Source organism: Melanaphis sacchari, unplaced genomic scaffold (genome assembly GCF_002803265.2).
Source record: "Melanaphis sacchari strain LSU unplaced genomic scaffold, SCAv2.0 Contig65_pilon_pilon, whole genome shotgun sequence".
NCBI lineage: Eukaryota > Metazoa > Arthropoda > Insecta > Hemiptera > Aphididae > Melanaphis > Melanaphis sacchari.
In genome coordinates, this window is record NW_020271469.1 from 2,184,572 (window position 1) to 2,205,601 (window position 21,030).

At 23.9% G+C, this 21,030-nt stretch overlaps 1 protein-coding gene across 1 annotated transcript in view; it reads right to left on the reverse strand.

Moving 5' to 3' along the window:
• The window catches only part of LOC112600506 (transmembrane and TPR repeat-containing protein CG4341-like), a 267,606-nt gene extending 247,047 nt beyond the window's left edge, over positions 1–20,559 (reverse strand). Inside the window, 2 exon segments of the mRNA XM_025347744.1 lie at positions 13,384–13,504; positions 20,150–20,559. Coding sequence (XP_025203529.1) covers positions 13,384–13,469 — 86 coding nt within the window. The 5' untranslated portion in view covers positions 13,470–13,504; positions 20,150–20,559.
• Positions 20,560–21,030: the final 471 nt, after the last annotated feature.

Genomic DNA, 21,030 nt, shown 5'->3' on the forward strand with positions numbered 1-21,030 from the left:
ACGTTAGCGACCCTAATTAATAAATTGGCGACCTCTAAGGGGGTTGTGAACCCCATGTTGAGAAACACTGACTTAGACGACTCAGACAACAATAATGCCACCGCCACTTCCGTCCTCAGTGAAAGACGAAACACATAACAATATTTGTGGTCAGTCCGATTCAAAAACACCCCCACCCATCATAATTTTATACGAGATAAGAATTATAATATTGTTTTATCCACCACCGCTATACATACCCTCACTACTCACTGTTTATCAACGTCACGACCGAATTCTAAAGTCTTTGAAGACGACAACAACATATCTAATACGAGCCGCTAAAAAAAGTCTATCGATCTGATCGTTTATTGAAATTAATGTGCCTCCATATGGTCAAAATATAAAAACAAATATTTTGAACACAATACTACATGCATATAGTTAAGTCAACAAAATGTCTTATCATATTATTGGTTTCTTGTTTGTATTATAATATGTATACCTACATATATACATATGCGTATATACAGCTGTTTTATACTTATTATTACATACGTCATTAATGTTGTGCAACAAAAGTTTTAAATCAAATTTCCAAATGAACAAAACTCAAAAGAACTCGGTCATGTTTATTAGTTTATTAACGTCTTGTTTTATTAGTATTTTAAGTAAAGGAACCCGAGTTTTGAGATGGTTCAAAGCACCTCATGTATATATATGAAAAATTATACTCTTGTTTGTTCACTTTTGATTAAAACTCTCGTGTCTTAGGTAGGACAATATTGTTATCATTCCTCTGTTAACTATTTATCTGTTTTGCCAATTAAAATTTGAGGATGATACAAATTATGCGGGGTAAAAAATCCGACCATGATGAAAGTACTAGAAGTGATACCGTAATATTTCGATTAAACTATGCGGGACGTGGGTAAAAGTTTGCCAAATGTTTTCTCACAAAGCTTAATATCTTTGGAAAAACTTTAAATCATCTTTACTATAAATACTATAAACAAACGAGAATTAAATATAGGTATCTTTAAATAATCTAAATCTTAGCCAACTTTGTAATGTTACAACATGAAAACATATGAATAATAAGCATAAAGTTTCAAATGTTTACCTTTTGTATTATATTGATCAGTAATAAGACTATTTTATTGGTAAATTAAAAATATTGAAATAATCTAAATAAAAAAAAGTTTTTAGGTAATACTATTAAATATAATAAATAATAAAAAATAATAATAAGTCATTTTTGTAATATTGGATATAATTAGTAATGTGGAATCCAGTTTTGAATCTTAAATAAATAATATTAATAAACTAATTGCATTAAAAAAAACTGATTTTAAGTTATATAGCTGATATCATTATTTAAATTTATGTGAATACCTAAATAGCTAAATATATCAACACAAAAATCCGACAGGCAACAACGATTGTTTAAAAATATTGAACTTGAAAGTGTATGCGTAATGCGTGCCACGTGCGTTTATTAAAAATTCAAGTATAGTATGACAGAAATATTAACTTTTTTAATTCAGTGGTGTTGGTTAAAAAGGTAATATTGATATAATATAAAACTTATATACTTATATTGAGTATTACTGGGATAATACAAAACGTATATACTATTTTCATTGAATATAAAGCAATTTATATAAAAAAAATAATTAACATTTGTAGATATATATTTATTAGGAAACTATAAATATGCACTGTGTCTTTGTTACTTAAATATGATAATAAAACATCGAGAACTGAAATATAAACAGCTCATTCATTTACATATTGATACTATCGATAAATGAAATAATATTAAAACGGCAAACGATCAGAACTGCTCGTTTTTTTGGACGAAAAAAAAACACTAAACCTATATGCTAACGTTTTATAATGTTTACACTATACAAAATCTTGTATCATAGAAATATATATTAAATTGTACGTTTCACAGTAGGGATATTATATATTTGGCGATTGTTTTCCGATTCTTAAGCACATAATAAATACATTTTACGGGACAAAATTACAATTAATAAGAAAAAAAAATAACGCAATGTCAAGTATGTATATTATGAACGTGATATCTATATACCTCACTTTATTCATCTCAATGATTGATTGCAGTTACCTTTTCATTAAATTACATTATAGTTTCGCATTTAAAAAAGTTAATCTGATCAGAATTAGTCCTACCTACTCATACTTACACAATTTTAAGTTTTTTTAAGAATATTAAGATACTAATAAAACTATTTAATGGTTAACAAGTTAGAACATTACTAATTAAATATAAAAAACATCATACTTAAAATCTACATATTATTATCTGTATTAAGCTGAAAAAACCAAAAAATATTTAAAACTGGTCGAATTTGTTTAAAAATAATTTAAATGTGACTACAAAAATTACCAATTATCTAAATATGTCCAACTATAAAATACAGGCACGTCAATGGAACTAACTATAAAACAAAATATACAAGAATAAAAATGTCATAACTATTTGTTTTTAATTTAGTATGGTATGCGTATAGTTGGACGATGAGCTAACAAGTAGACGAAAAGGCTAAAATCACGGAACATTATGGATGTGATACGATCACTTGGAACTTCTTGAAGATCAATAAACATGAAATTAATTGTTTTTTTTTTTTTTATAAATATTTCGATAAATCACTTCTAATTTGTCCGCATAAAATTTATTATATTAATCACTTTTAAACTTTTCTTACAGTGTCTATTTTGACTTTAAGAGAAACATAAATATTTTGCATATATATCTGTGCCAATCGTCCGAAAAGATTTATTTTATAGTTTACTTTGGCGTAAAAGTCAATAAGATTTGGGAACGAAAATTGTTACGTTTGCGTTTATTTTTAGCACTAACACCCATACTTTTCATCATACGTACACAGTCTTATGTTTTCTAAATTGAAACAATAGACTAAATAATAATGCCCGCATAGATATAGTATACCCAATTTATGCGTTCTACATTTACGATGACACACGTGGACGAAAACCACCGCCGTCAACTCTGAACACACTAACCCTCCTCCAATTACTGGCTTCCGTGTAAACACAACGTCACTTCACCCCATCATGGGGGATTGCTTTCGCAGGGGTCGTGTTTGGACTGTTTTGCGGAAGGGGTGAACATGGTGTAATAATTGCACCTGTCGCCGCCTCGGTTGCGTCGCGCGCGTGAGGGATTGTCAACGACCGATGCGACGTTGGCGTGTGTCACGCAAATCCATCGTCGCCGTTGTCGCCGGCATGGGCTAATTAGCAGCTGTTTATTAATATTAAATAATATATGACACTGTATCCTCTTCGACAACCAAATTTACGCCCCACGTACCCGGTGAATACATGTTTATAATAATATATTTACACTTAAATCAAAGACCACTGGATATACGCTATGAATGTTGCAGCATACTACTGCCCTTAACCGTGGGAACAAAATTTCTCTAAAAGATTCGCGTGGGTTTAAGCTTAATCAATCTATAGTACATATTTTTACTAAAAATTATTTTAAAATGATAAATGATCGTGCTTATATTTTATGAACTAAATATAGATAACGTACTTTAAAATAGTGTAATACGTGTAGTATACGCCATAAAGAAATCTTTTTTTCTATTATTTAAATTGTAATAAATACTTTAACATTCTAACATTCTTGTATGCAAGTATAAAATATATCATTTTCCTTGTCTCTGATTAAAAATATACGTATTTCGTATAATTATATACTTATAAACATGGAAGTGCATTCAATGATTTTCCTATCAAATACATACATTATACATATAATGTAGTTATAGTAAGTATATACTAAGTGAATGAGAAATATAGAATGAATCTTATGACTTAAATTAAATTAATTTATATGTATTTAAAATAATCAAACGTACAACATTATATTTCTAAAAATACTCATTAAATAATTTTATTAATAATTTTACGTAAGAAAATAATACGTAAAAAATATTAATCAGTTGTTTCCATTTAAAATTATGAAGTATATTTCTATCAATTTATCAATTTCTTAATGGAATTTTGTTTCCATTGTTTTATTAAAGGAAACGTTATTAAAATATTAAACTTCTTAAAATGAATACAAAAAATAACCTCTTAAACCATTTTTTTTTTTTAAATAATTTTATTCAATACAATATTTTAATTGAAAAACTCCTTCTATTATTATAGCTTGTAATTAAAAATAATAAAGACAATGTTTTCATTTAAAACAATGATAAGTAGTTTAATTAATGTTTATAATAATTCTAAAACTCAGCGTCAGTTTATTTGTAAGCGCAATACATAGCTCTCATATACATCAATATTCCTAGGTATCTAACTATATAAGTTCTTAAGATCTTACAATTTCTGCTATTTATGGTACATAAGTGCTATAAACATTAAATTTTCATAAGGCCCAGAAACTTTAACTTTAAATATTTTAAATTAGGTGACGAATATAAAGATTTTTTTATATTGAATTAAAACAATAAAACCAAACTGACTAAAATATTTCTATTTTTTACTCTTTTAAATTCTATAAATTCTTTTCAATTATTAAGAAAATTAAATGTTCATATTTTTGATTCACCAAAGTATTAAACAAATAAAATTTAGTATAAGAAACTATTTTCAAAATTGAAAGTTTTCTAAACTAAATCATGATGATAGATATAAAAAAATTAATATTAATGTATGATTGTAAACAAATACATTTTTCACTCTTCTTAAAATTAAAATATATTTAATAATTTTATTTCATAGCTATAAGTATAAGTTATATATAAAAGTTTTAATATGAAATTTACAATCTGTAAATCATTTATTTTTTCCAAAAAGTGTATAATGAATAGATGGTAAAAGAACCATGCAATCGCTGATAAAAATAAACCACCCAACGATGACACTTTTGATTGGTATCTGTAAGATATTATAGTTGGAAAACGCTCAATAGTATTAGTCAATTTTATTAAACAAAATATAGTTAACAGAAAATGTAATGGGTACAAAAAAAAAAGTAGTTTCATGCGTCACACAATAACTTTGATAAGAGTTTTACTATTTATTATTTTTAACGGATAATTTTAATGCCATCGAAGTGTTGCTTTTATAAAAAAATGTAAACTATTATTTTCCACTTGATTGCACAAATTTCAGTGAGTATCCTTACTTTTTAATTTTGAAGACTACTCTGACAATAAAATTTAATTTTTTTTCGCATATTATTATAAGATCTTTACATGAATGTTATACTTTACAAAATCACAACTGACTTAATAAGATATACCCGATAAAATTACTCGAACTAAAGTATAACAATACATTTAATTAAGCATGATGATGTAATTTAAAAATGTTTGTTTATTATGGTACGAAGTTTAATACCCATTAAAATAACAAATATATTTTGTAGTATATTATGTTATATAAAAATAATACTAAAGGATAAAATATCTTAAGCTACAATTATAAATTTTATTCAAATATTGAATAATCGTTACTTAAATAAAAACCTATTATTTTTTTTTTTTTAACAGAATTTAGTAACAAAAATTTTGATTCTATAAAATAGGTAATACAAAAAAGTTTGTTGTAAAAGTTGAGAAGGTCTCAACTTACTATATCTCATTAAATCGTACACTCTATGTAGATAAAATTCAATTTTCTAAATTAGTTTGAAATTAACAGATTGAAGTAGAAATTATTTAATAACTCAGTATAAGACAGTGTATAAGTAAATTGAAGAAGGAAAAATTAAATTAAAAATAATAGATATATTTGTTTATTCATACAGAATTATTAAATGGAGCTACAAGATAAAGAAACAATTAAAGGGATATGGTGATGCACAGAGTAAAATATGGAAGCGTTTACTGTAACTGTGTTTGTACAACTTTAACTCTACCACACCTCTTCCAAAATCACATCGCAACAGATGCTCCTGGTCAACGTGTTCAGAATACCATACATTGCTATATAAAGTATAGACAGCACACAAACACATTTACAATAGGAAGGGGAAACTCACCCGTAGAGTAGAGGGGTAGGTTACATGCTAACAATATTATGCTATCTCTGCTATGAAAGGGCGCTCGACATGTCCAGAATTATTTAAAAGCGTAAGGGTTTGCTGTATTTGGTACACATTATCGAATATATTTTCTATTTTCATTCTCATGTTTGCCTGTACCAAACTACCGTAACGGAGTTGTTTGCTTAGGATATATGTTTTTCTTCTCCTTTTATTTTTTCCTTCCTCTTTTTTATATATACCTCATATTCCCATGAGAGTTAGTTGATTTTTCAGCCAAAACAAATATTGAATCTAATACAAATTCTATATTTTGTATAGTGATTTGTTTTGTCATAATACCTCTTTAGGCAATACCTTAGAGAATTTTTCGATTGATTACAAAATAAATAGTAAAAATAATTTTCGCTTTTGTATTGTAATTATTAATGAAATATTAAAAAAGTATATCTTAAATTCGTAAGATTCTTTTTTTATCACAATTATTATCAGTCACTCTTGTGAGTGATGACATGTTACTGTAAATAAATAAATAAACAAATAATAATACATAACAAAGCAACATAAATAGTTAAATAGAATTTGACTAATGTTTAACATTTCGTTATAGCTACTTTTACTCGTTATAATTAATGTTACAAAATAAAACGTTTATTCATAGCCAGTATTTTTTTAAATATTACGTAACTGGAAAATGTAATTAAAATTGAATATTTTTCAATATACTCAACAACAATGAAAATTAAATAAATACAAACTATAATCAACAATAAAATAAATATTAAAAGTAAAAACTAGGTGTAAAAAAAATAAAGAATGTTAAAATATATTATATATATTATTTGAAAAAGTAATAAGAAAATATAAAAAAAATCGATAAATATCAAAGAGGTGAATAATAGAAAAAAAAAACCAGAAAAATCACTTTGTTGTACATCTGTTAGATTTTGTGTGTACCTCGTCATTGAAATGGTATTGATGCGTTAGATTTGACTTTAATAATAAATCATTGCATTCAAAATATGATTATAAGTGGAGATTTGTCAAGAGGCACATCTCCAGGAGAGATCCATGCAGTCTGGACTCCCCCCCCCCCAAAAAAAAAAACTTTTAAAAACTAAAAATTAAATATTTTGTTTATCATTTATGTAAAAAAATAAATATTGTATTCAGAATAATTTTAAAAATCAAAGTAATTTCAAAGTAAAATCCTGATTTTGTTCCTGGTATATCAACTTCTATATTTTAAGATATATTTCATAATGTATTTATATTTTTTAATTCTATATTTTATAATTATTATTATAATATTACATCATATAATATTATTGTAATAAATTTAATTTTGGTAATTTTTATAAGTACATATTGACATACCATATTATAAAGATATTTAAGTTCATTATGTAAATAGCTTAAAATTATTATAAACATTTTGAAAATGTCATTACGTATAGAAAATAAAAATAAGCACAATAATAAAAAGTATATCCCTTAAACAATTTATATTTTTCTGATAATAAAATAAAACAAAAATAGTTGAGGAATAAATCATTATTTTGTGTTAAACTTTTAATTTCGTCGTTATAAACAAATAAATAATTACAATATATTTTTTTCAATTCTAGTAAGAACAATTTTTAAAACAAAACTCACATTTTGTTTTAAAAGTTTTAAAAAATATATTTTAATATTATTAAATTAATATATTAGTAATAAAATGTGTAATTTTGAATTTCAGATTATAATACATAATATTTTTCTCATTCTAGCACAATAACTAGAACATTATTATTTTATTAATGTTATTGTAGCAATATGTATCACCAGATGAGAAGCATAATGTTTTTGTATTTCATAAATATAAATCGATGAATGTATTATTGGGGTTTTTTTTTTTTAAATAGAAGGTTTTTATTATCTTTTTACTTAATTTGTATAATTTGCATTTTTATTAGTTAATAGTATTTCAAATTGTTCATTTTTAAATTTCAATGACAAATAATCTTTATTTGCTTTTACAATTATTAAATAACATAGAAATTGTTAATCTCTTTTTAAATATACGTTTTTCATTGTTTTTATTTATCATTAAGAATTTTTGTAAATTTTTGGTTCGAGTTTAACTTAAAAATAAGTTACTAGAATTATAAATTCTATATAAAAACTCTTTTCTTTTGATTTAATCTTGAACATTATTTTATATAACTTAAAATGTAAGGATTCATCTCTTCGTAGAAACAAACGAATTCCTTAAGTCAACAGAAATGAGAAAACATTACGGAATTTTGTCTTTCATAAGCTACTGTTAAAATATATTACTTCTACACGATCTTGTGGAATTTTGTTTACCACTGACACGGTCATTCTAAACATTGACTTGAAAATAGACCATTTTTTGCACAATTATATATAATATTATTTTAAAATTAGGTTTTTAAAGTATTTTGAATGTATATCTATTAAGAGAACTTAATAGGTATACATTATCTATATTATTAAAAAAGCAATATCAAAATATATTTATTTCATATTATTGCATTCCAAATAAAATTAGTACATTATTTTATTTTATATAGTTATCATTACTTTGTTACTGGTGTGAACATTAAAAAGATTAATAATTAACTATTATTGATAATCTATAAAATTGAATCACTTCACCCGTGCAAATGCTTATACAAAAATTACAATGAAATCTATGTTCTATTATCTTCTCTATTTTTAAAAATAATTAACATTTTGTAGTAGCCATTCATAACATAATATACTTTTTAAAATGACTGAAGAATTTCTTTGGAATCCAGTTTTAGTAACTGTATCACTTTAATCGATCATATAATGAGTGAGCGGCACACACGTAAATCAACATACGAAAAATTATCTTTTAAGTCGACATTTTGAAAACAATTTCATATAATATGGGTTAAAATCCCATGTATAATTCATAATATAATATAATTTTGTTTCCACTGTTTTGAAGAATCAAAGTTATTTTAACTTGAGAGATTTATAAATATAAAGTTATTAAAACAAATAATTACAATTAACTCACAATAGGGTTTTAAGTATTATTATTGGAAATGATTAATTTCGAAATTCTATCATCAAAAATATAATATTATGGATAATATAATCATGTCTATATTAATAAAATAAAATATTGCAAATATTATAAAACCAGGTGAACTATAAAAAATAATATTCTTTGTTAATTATTGTTATAAAGTGTAAAATATGCGTTTTAGGGGATAAATAATAACTCCTTGTTTCGAGAATATAAAGATTAAATATAAGAAAATATCTACACAGAGACCTTATTATAATGAGATGATACAATAAAGCTTATGTTTATCCATAGTTATATTATACTACATGAAATCAAATATAAATACACAGGAGCCTATGCACTAACCACCAATACTTCATTACTCGAACATTTAAAGGGGTAGTTTCTCTTGCTACATGGTTGTTAGGATCTAAAAACTGTTCCTACTCTTCAGTCATAATACTTTTACAGAATTTTCTAAAGCATAAATAAAATCCAATGAAAAAGATAAACGGTAAATGTCTAATATTTTTGTAATATTTATATAGTGTCTAGAGATATTAAATTACCTAAATTAAATTTCTAATGACTCAAATTAAGATTTAAGAGTATGAAGAGCAATAAAATGTGTTTTAATTAGTAACAAAAATAATTTCTTCTAATAGTTTTTAGTAATGTTTACAATTTATAAATGCATAAATGTTAATACACAGTAAGTTAAATTGTGAATAGATTGACAACCATTGACAAATTTTACTTTATACCTTCTAATAATTATAATTATTATTGATAAAATATAATCATTTGATTGAAAAAAATATCCTTTTATTATTGAGTATTATATTCGAAAATCTTATGAAACAAATTAATACAATAATTCAATGTCTTTCAGTTAACACAACAATAATAGTCTTAGCAAATAAAAATCAAAGTCATTTTATAAAAGGACACAATATCTGTATATTTAATATCCATCATATTTTTATAAATATAATATATCAATACTTATAAATAAATATAAATCAAAATTACGTGAGTAAATAATATTATTACACTTTCAATAACATTACATCTACAATTTAAGATTTTTCTATTTATTTCTATACTGGAAATAACATAATTTTTAATAAGTTACAAAAAATTAATATTTTATCGATTTTTTTTTCATCATAAGTTTTAATGATTAATATTATTACACTATATTTGGTTTTAGACTAAAAACTCTTATAGTTATAAAAGCTTTGTGAACGATCATTGATGACAACTTAAAATATTATTATATAGCCAGATAATTATTTAATTAAAACTGTCGTGATTAAATTTAAGAATTATTTTACAGCGATATATCTTTTAGTTCGATATTTTAATCACTTTTATGTTTATTACGTAATATTGCAGTTTTTTTTAAGTTCTATAAGATTAAAATAGAGTTATAGTCATACATTAAACTCTAGACTTAATCAATCCATTAAGTAACGAACACAGAACATTCATAATTTTAGATTATTTGTTTATATTTCTATTATCTGTAATCGACTCTCGTCACGCTAATTTAAAAATAACTTTCAGCTAAATGTTACACTAAGTTAAAACCTAGGGAAAAATTATAGTCAGTACCTATAATAAAGAAAAACTAATTGCATTTAATCCATTAAAACTCATATTAATCATTATTAATCCATATTAATCACAATTAATTCCATTCACTATTGAAAAATATTTAAAAATCCAAATTAGATATTAAATTTTAAAAACTGTGTTATTATGATCAGTATTTAAAATTCACGATAGCGATCTATAGGAAATATTTAATAGTTACAAGCTACAACTACTGGAATTATTATAAAAGTCTCTAAAATATGTAATATTTTCAAAAAAAAAAAAAAAAAAAATTATGACCAAATTCTATAAAATTGAGATAGTAACCGATTTCTGACAAGTCTCTAGCACATATTAAAAGTTATTGTTATGATGTATATTAATTATGTTGTATGCTAATAGATTGTTTTTTGTAATCATCAAAGCAAAAAAATTAATTTTGTAGTTCATAAAATAAAGAAATTGTTTCATTTTCAACTTCCTACACGGCTGGTCGCTGGTCACCATAAATACATATAAAATGCAAAATTCATGAAGACTAATTTTAGCATAACACTAAATTTTATAGCTATCTCATTTTAGGAATTAGTTATTACACTGTGTAAATAATATTTTTCTAATTATCTAATTATATTTATAACATTATATTAACTTATACAAATATTTTCATTCATTTTGTATATTATATATGTAAATTAAAACTATATGAGAGAGTAATTTTCATGAAAAAATTTAATTTACATATGTTTTTTGAATGATTCAGAACATATACGTAAACCTTATAATTAACAGTAGTCTCAAACATAAGCTTTGATCCGGAGTAAAATAAACAAATACAAAGCGAGAATTGAAACTGCTAACTTTTTATAAAAGTATAATCTATATTATATTATACACTCTTAAATATTTAATGAAAATTACCATCAAGAGATTATTTAGGTTAAAATGTATGTATTATAGTTAGTACGATTATTAAGCGTTATTATTTATATCAACTAAATTATTATTTAAAATCATTAAAGTATTTTTTCATTGGACCTAATTAGTGTAAAATTCTACAAAATAGTAATAAATTGTTGTGATATTTTTTTCAAGTTAGATACTTATATCTACTCTTAAATTTTGAAATTTATAAACAAACCTAAAGTGTAAACAATATAAATATATAATCGGATAATCACAAGGTTTCGAGTAATTTAGCGAATTACAATACAAAATTAATACAAAATAGACATACCAATAGGTGCATTTTATTATTAAAGATTATAAATTATTGAAGATTATTTAATCATTTTAAAATATTATTACATTTTAATATTATAGATTGTATTTAATATTATATATTAGTTTTTTGGATGTTTCATATTTGTTAGAAATTAAATTAATTTAAACTTTAAATTTACACACATCGACGTTATTTTTAGTAATAGGCACCATTATGGGTCGGTCATCATGTAGAATAAATGTATATTTTTTTTTTAGTTATCCTCTCTCATCTTTTTTTACATTGTACGACATCGACGAAAAAGATGTGTCTCGTTAAAATGGAAATCTTTCTTAGATATTTATTTTCTTACTCGCTTTTAGTCATTGTATCATTATTATTAACATCAGTGTAATATTATCCCTTTTATTTCTCTATTATGTACGTTCAAATAGAATAAAATACTACGCATATTTAACTAAAACATCGTGGGGAAGTTAAATTATATAGGCTAATTACCATTGTTGTTGAAACCTTTAACTTAAATTTAAAAAAAAATAATAAAGTTAAATTATAATTTTTTAAATTTATAATTGTATGTAAATCAAAAAAACAATCAAATTCTCACTTATATATTGCAAATGGTATTTATTATATTTGCATAAAAGTAATACATAATAATACTTTATAGAAGTTTAAATTTATAAGTAAAAAATCAATTTCATTCATAAAATGTTTAAACAAAACATTGTTTTCTAATACTTAGACTTAATTAAAATTCATTGAATTTAAAACTCAGACTTTTTAGCCTATACTTTATTTCTTTTTCAATGCAGTAAAAAATAAGTATTCTAAAATATCCATTAAGCCAGAAAATTTCATAGTACATATTATATCATATATACTGAAGAATACAAGAAAAATTAAATTGTGTTATATCAATCATTTAAAAATAGTTATATAGTAATTTTTATCTTAATTATAACTACTTGGTTCTCATTTATAATTTTTAATTGATAATCATTATAAAATATTTCTACATAGTTTAATTTCCATAACTTTATGAAAATAATTACTGGATTTAGGTTTAAACTATTAAATTCTCATACATAATTATATTCTGTATTATATTTTCAACTTATTCTTTGTACCTACATATTTAAAATACTAAACGCTATTAAAATAATGATTATGATATGTCAAATAATTAAAGGTTAGTTAAATAATAATGATGATTTGGAATGGTGAACATAGTACGTCATACAAATTGATAGTTAAGAAGCCAAATAGTTTGGAATTTATAATACATTTTAAAATTTAAATTAATGATAAATAGTTCTATACAACACATATTTCTAATTTTTAAGTAAAAATTGGTAGTATATTAAAAAAATGAACACATTTTTTTTTCAAAATTTCATATAGTGTTTAAAATACTTGAACCAAATTTATTATTAATTCTAGAAATACTAAATAAAAAATTACCTGTCATCATACACGAACCCAGCTTTTAACGTGTTGTAGTTGACCAAAAATGCCAAAGCTACGCAAGCTGAACTACCGGTTTCCATGGCTAAATATTGATGAATAATTTACAAATAATAGCCTGAAAAAAGATACAATCAGCAATATAACAATATTATCAATACAAAATAGTTTTTATTTTAAAATATTTAAGCATTAACATGATAATATACAAAAAACAGATATTATATGCTGTTTTAGTACACTTCTTATTCAGTTAAATTGATTAAATTATCTGATGGTCTTCTTAAAATCAAATTTATTTGTATTCTAAATAATATTCAGAAAAAATAAAGTAACATCTATGACTATGAAAATTTTATATTAAATAGAAATACATTTAAATTAACTTTTATTTACTATTAATTTCCAATCGAATAACATAGACAATATTAAATATGAGTGTTAGTACATTTTAATTAAATATTGAAAAAAGAAAATAATCTATTAATTATACAAGTATATTTTATTTTTTTTTGAAATTAAGGTAATTATATAGAAGTTTAAAGTATAATTTGAGTTAAAATGAAATGCATTAATTTATAAGCTCAATGAAAGTTATATATACATTTTTAATAAATATTGTAACGATAAATTAATACAAATTAATAGAATTGTTAACAGATATATTAATCTCTAAAAAAATAATTATTTTATTGATTTTTACTAATTTGCATTAAAAATAAAGACTTTAAAACATAATTTCTATAGGATGTAAATATTTCCAGAGATACTATTCAACTGACTATAATCAAATTTTCTAGCTACTATAGTATTAAAAATTTACGTTCTTAAAAAGTAAAAATAAAATAAAGGGAGGTAAAATGAGAATAACTAACATCTGGTCTGGATTACCTAAAATGATGAGTATCTCTATTTTTCCGCGTTCCTTTACTAATTAATTGATTTGAATAAAAAAACAAGCAGAGACGTTAGAAATCTTCTCAAATAACATTATTAAAAAGAAACTGACAGAGTTTAAGATCAGATTTCGGCAAAACCTTTTGTTCTTTTGAAACGATTTTTAAAAGCTGTTTCATATTAAAAATTTCCTATTACTCTATATCTTATTCATATCAATTCATATCAAAGACAGATTTAACAAACAATAATCTAATGTTTTTTTTAAATTTATAGATATATTACAGTTAACAATAACACCAATTCTATAAAACAAATTTTAAAATTATTCTTAGAAAGCATTAATAAAATTATTATTTTTAATTGTTTCAAAGTTATTATTTACAGTTACTCATATTTAATAATATGAAGTTAAGGATTACTTAATCGCATCTAATATATAATATTTATTTAAACATTTATATGACGTTCTAGAATACATAAAATAATACACCTAATTAATAATAACTAAATATATGACTTAACAATCTTATGAAGACAATATTGATTATTATATTATGTACAAATAATACATATTTTAGACAATTTTGAAGAAAATAAGAACATTTTAAAAATAATTATTTACAAATATTTTATGAATAGGTACTTAAAATTATTTTTTTGAATATGTAAAATATAAATATGCAATTTTAGTTTGTGATTTATTGTATTCAAACATTTCAATTGTATTTAAATTTTAAATAAAACATTTTAATAAATAATCATAATATTCATTAAAATGTATACTTGAATAACAATTTATTCAATTTTTAAATATAATTTACAAGCCTTAGTATTGATGTTTATAAAAATACATGACTAGAAAGTATGTTAGTTTTAAAAGTAATAGTGAATAATAATTTAATTTCAAAATAATACTATACAAAAATATATACTATTTATTGTAGGTAAAAATTATCTTTCAAAGTATATCGCTGAGTTTTAATTAAAAACGATTGAAACGGTTACACTTTACTCACTTTATGCACATTAGTTCAAAATGTAAATAATTAATTAGGTATTATTATTATTATTATTATTATAATTTTTAATTTAAACGAGAAATAATATTTTTATCTAGCTTAATTTAATTAACAACTGTTAAAAAATATATAAGAATTTTATAATTATCTAACTATCTATTTTATAACTATTAAATCATAATGTTTAAATTAATATAAAATTAACGGACTTTAACGATATTCATGAATCATTAATACATTTTATTTTCGCAAAATATTATTTTTTGGAACAAAATATGAATAACTATATTAAATTATAATAAGTAAATATGTCCTTTAAGTATGAATTAAGTATTTAAATTGACTAATATTATCTAAATTTAAATTTAAATGTTCATTAAGAATAGTATATATATAGTAAATATAATATATATAATACAATTATTTAAAGTATGTTTATAATTATATAATATTAAAATATGTTTGTTATATTTATAAAATTTACATTGATAGTATAATAAATGAACATGTCAAGTATAAATAAATAAATAAATAGTATAGTATGTTAAATAAGAAACACTGAGAAATATTGTTGTATAAAAAAATAAATTAATAACATATGCCTATAATCTATATATTATATTTATTTTAAACATACTTATTTTTTATAAACGTACGATAAACACAAAACGAATAATTTTATTTGTTTTCAACTTAATAATCGTATGGTCTAGACGGCTGTGGTGATAAGATTCTTGGATATTAGTTTTGTTTTCATATTTCGAATAACAATGACAGTTGGTTTTTAAGACTCGAGGTTAACTTCAATAATATTCCTTTTTATTATTATTATTATTATTGTTACTACTATTACTATATTGCGATATTTATACGTAGGCTAGACTAGACGACCGCGAGCTTGTCTCCATATTTATTTAGACAATCAAAATTAGTGACCCACCAAAGAGGCGTTTATTGTAATATTCACATACATTTGGCGGGTGCATATTATTATTATATTCAATTGTTATAGTGCTCTGGATGTCGAAGGGCATGTCAATAATATTAGGCGTTATAGTCAGTAAAGGCAGCTCATGGCAGTGGAAAGCGAATAATATCAACTTTTATCGGGTCCAACTGACCCTCGTTAAAAAATGTTATTTCGTTTTCTCCTTCCCCCTCATCACAAAAAATCGTATTGTTCATTCGTTGTACTGTAGAATAAAATATACATAATGAATACACATGAAAACCGAAATAGTATTTGGTCTTTACCTTCAATGGATATAACTTTGATATTCACTGTCTCCTATGTATCGTCGGTAGCGCATTTAAGCGAAGAAAGGGTTTGTGTGGGGATCACATATACCTGAGATATTAACTCCAATTAATAATATATGAATAAGTGTAACTATATTTACGTTTTATTATTTATAATAATATAGTACAATTTTGATTTTTATCTTTATCGTTGTCAAATAATAAGATTCCAAACACTCTTACCTCATTCCCTGAAAAATCCTAAATACGCTTTACATCACCCCAGCTAATTTCAATAACGTAGTCGTGCGACGCGTAGATAACGTGATTTTAAATAGCAATGCACTGCCGACTTACACCACCCCCGCAACTATCAACATTAACGAAAGCGTATATTACATAGAGATGGTTGAGCTTAGGCATAAATACTCTTTCTCTGTCTACCAAACTTTCGATCCATATCTCTCTCTCATCTTTCTCTCTTACACCCTGCTCCTCACTACAGTCTCTTTCCTGTCATGATTTTGCCTCCGTAAAATGACAAATATAATCCGTGAAAGGGGACGATATACTGTGCTTTATACTGGCCGGAGGGCTGACAAAGAGGGTAGGTATTTAGACCACCCTAATGTAAACAATTTCCCAAACGATTCGTTTATAATAATATTATCAGAAAAAGTAAGCAAAGCAAGTAATTTATAACAGTTTTCCATATAAAATCAAATTTCCAAATAACGTTTATTACTGACCTACGTAAGACCGTCGTATAAAAATCAATATTTTAATATGACCATTTATAGTAGCCTATATAATGCCGTAACACTCAAAATTCCATGAATATAATAAATATTTGATACAAATTATCGGATATGATTTGACTAAATATGTTTTGCAATTCAGTAAATTTTCAAAATATTAAGTTTTCAATAAGTGTCAACGACAAAAACTTGTGATAAAATTGAAAACATTAAATGCTTACCAAAATTCATGCTAGTAAAGCTTTTAATTGATAGAAATTATGAATAAAATACCTGAATTCCCTAAATGCTTTATCATTATAGTTGATTTTTCAAAAAAGATATAAAAATAAATAAAATTCATATTATTAATCTATCATACTAACACGTTATATATACTTACAATGTATACTAGTGTATTAATTATTAGTTATTCAAGTAAAATATCGCAGTAAAATATCATGAACTAGAAACTATTGAGATTCAAGAAAATGTAACTAGGTACATATAACAAGTTATAAAATAAATCAGAAAGTGTCTAATAGATGTATTTATAACATAGGTAATAATATTTATTATTAATATTTTATTATTTCATCATATAAAAAATGTATAGTTAGTAGTCTTTAGGTAATACTATAGTAAATGTGTTGCTATAAAAGGCTAATTTTATCCTGGAAATACAAAAAATAAATTTCATTATGAATTACTTACCAGTCTTAAGTCTAATACTTCACTAAAAGTCTTATTTATTGTAAAGAATACTAAACAAAAACTATTGTGATAACTATACATTAAACGATGTAATATATATTTTTCTAAATAACCTAATTTAAATTACTGTTATAGATCTAGAATGGTATTTTAGTTTTAAATTAGATTTAAAGTTACTATACTTTTACCACTAATATTAATTTCAGTTTTATTTTGTTTTTATTTCAAAAAGTTTTTTAATATATTTTTAGATTGCTATATAATACACGAAGTGTTACAAATTTCTAAGTAAATTTAAATTAATGGAGTAGTTAAATAGTCGTCAGGTAGTTGGATTAGGTAAGTCCTCTTTATTGTATATTATCGTGTTGAATAATAATTGTACATTTTCTTTAGTTTATTTTTACATAAAATTTTATCAATTCTGTCAATGTACATAAATATTATACTCTAATTGATTAATAAAACACAAATAACTAACCATAAATTTTATTAGAAAATAAATAAAACAACTTAATATTATCAGAAGCGTATTTAGGCGTAGGTCCTATAGCATGAGCTAGAAGGGTCACAGTTGTAAGGTGAATAATTTTGACCAATACTAAATATGCATTATCGAATGTGCTTAAAAATGTTTAATTTTATTTATAATCTTCAATAAAATGAAATAAATATTTACTCGATATATATATATTATAAGATAAAATTATAATCAAACGAATTTGTATCCTTAAATATATGAAACACTTAAGATATATTATGTTAAATCATAATTTATAATTGTAAGACTGAAGTTCTATTTTACCTCAAATAAATATAAAGTTACTCAAGATTGATTAAAATGGACAAAAAAAATTCAATTGAATACTGAAGCTAATTATTCATCTATTTTTAATAATGAAAATTCAAATGATTTTGAGAAAAAAAAATTTTATATATCTAAATAAAATTAAATTGTAAATTACAAAAATAAAATAGATATTTTTTTGTTTTATATTGTACAATGTCTAATAAGTAATGAAGCTTCTTTTTCACATATGATAGTGTAAGATATTTTTACTCGTATTGGTTTTATAGGAACGCCTTAATGGAGAACATTTTTTCTTAAGCAAATTTTCCCAGTTAATTAAATATGTATAAATGTTATCACAATTTCTTATTTTAAATATTTACAGATTATAGTTTCTATAAAATAATAAAAATAAAGATATATAGTTTATAAGCATATGTGTTTATAGTCTAATAAGAGATAGAGAATTAAGAAGTGTCTTTAAGCGTAAAAACTTAAATGATTCACTATATACAAATATTAATATAAGTATGTAAATATAATATACAATAAAAAATTCATATACAAATTGTACTTTAAATTAATAATTATAATTAAAATGATAAATTAAAAGTTAAAATTATTTTCAATATAATATACTATCAATTAACTTTAGTTTATTAGCAACATATTATTTTATGCATACTAGGTACGTTCATTAGATCCCTTTGTTCAAAACTCAAATTCCCTAAACTAACAATTTCCAAAGCAATAGCTAAACTAAGTTGTACATTTCACTTCTTGTTCATATAAGATTAGAAACAAAATATTTTTATTATATGAAACACAAACAGACAACCTCATTTTTAACAATTAAAAATTACACTTAATTAATGTAGGTAACTAAAACATACAATATATTTCTATAGACAAATTCATTAAATTAGGCATAAAAAAAAAATATGTTAAACATATTTTTTAATCTATAACTTTTATGAAATTTTTAAAATACACCAAATACTTATTGATTCAAATATATTAGGGTGCAAGTCAAAATATAATAGCCTATGTAATACAAATAATAATTATTGGCTGGCGAATTTATAACTTATATTTCAAATAATTGTTATTTTGAATAAAGTATATATTGTACCTAGTAGTTATTATAGGTGTCGAAATCAAATTTAAATGCACAATAGTATAGTAGGTTTACATATTTAAATTTTCATTTAGGAAAATCAGTGTTTAAATAAATCAATGTTAGATTTAAGTTTCTATAATTGATGGATCTCCATTATTTTTTGTAGATTTTTAAAATAAAATTTTAACTATTCGTACAGACAGATTGGTGACATGAAATTTATCCAATATATAGCTACACTTACACGGAAATCTGCGTTTTCCGGTATACAACGTGTTACCGGTTCGGCAGTCTACTTAAATCCATAGCAAAAGCTCACACAGACGCACATGGGAATGAATTTATTCTAGACAAATAGTTTGAAATATTATGCACAAGAGTAATCGTCGGACAGGATACGAAACGAAGTCGTGCGTGAGACTCAGAACGTAGCCCACGACAGAGAACACCGTGGGAATACGAACGAACTGATACGAAAATATGGAATTTCAGGCGATAATTGTAAAGAAATAATTATTATTATGTATAGTTTTCAGGCGTTTAAGTCAACAATACACGAGTCTCGAACTCCGCGAGGGTCTGTTATCTTAGGTATAATGACGTCGTAATCGTCGTCGTCGTCGGCGGCGGCGGCAGCGTCGGGTTGCGCGCGGTAGCGATACCGAAACGTTACTAAAGCGCGCGGTCGTGGCGTAACAGTGGCGGCGACGACGACGACGATTCTTCTACGAGCGCGCCACGGCTGTTGCCGGCACACGGTGCATGCGAGTTGCGTCGTTATACGTATATTATAGGGATCATGCGTGGACTCGATCCCTTTCATATTATATATTTTCGCGTTTAGAAAACATACAAGTGTGCGTGTGTATGATAGTATGATATGACGTTTCGTAAGGGCAGATGGATACAGAAGGGGTGAGTGAGAGAAGAAGCAGTCGTCAATACTCTTTCAATTAAAAATTCTAACATAAAAGGGAACATGCTAAACGATGAAATTTGAGCCCCTATTGTATACGTGAACTCAGTATTTGTACACACACTCACATACTCACATAATATATACCTAACTATACACCACTGGCTCGACAAATAATATGTATACGTACGTATTCATACCATTCCATA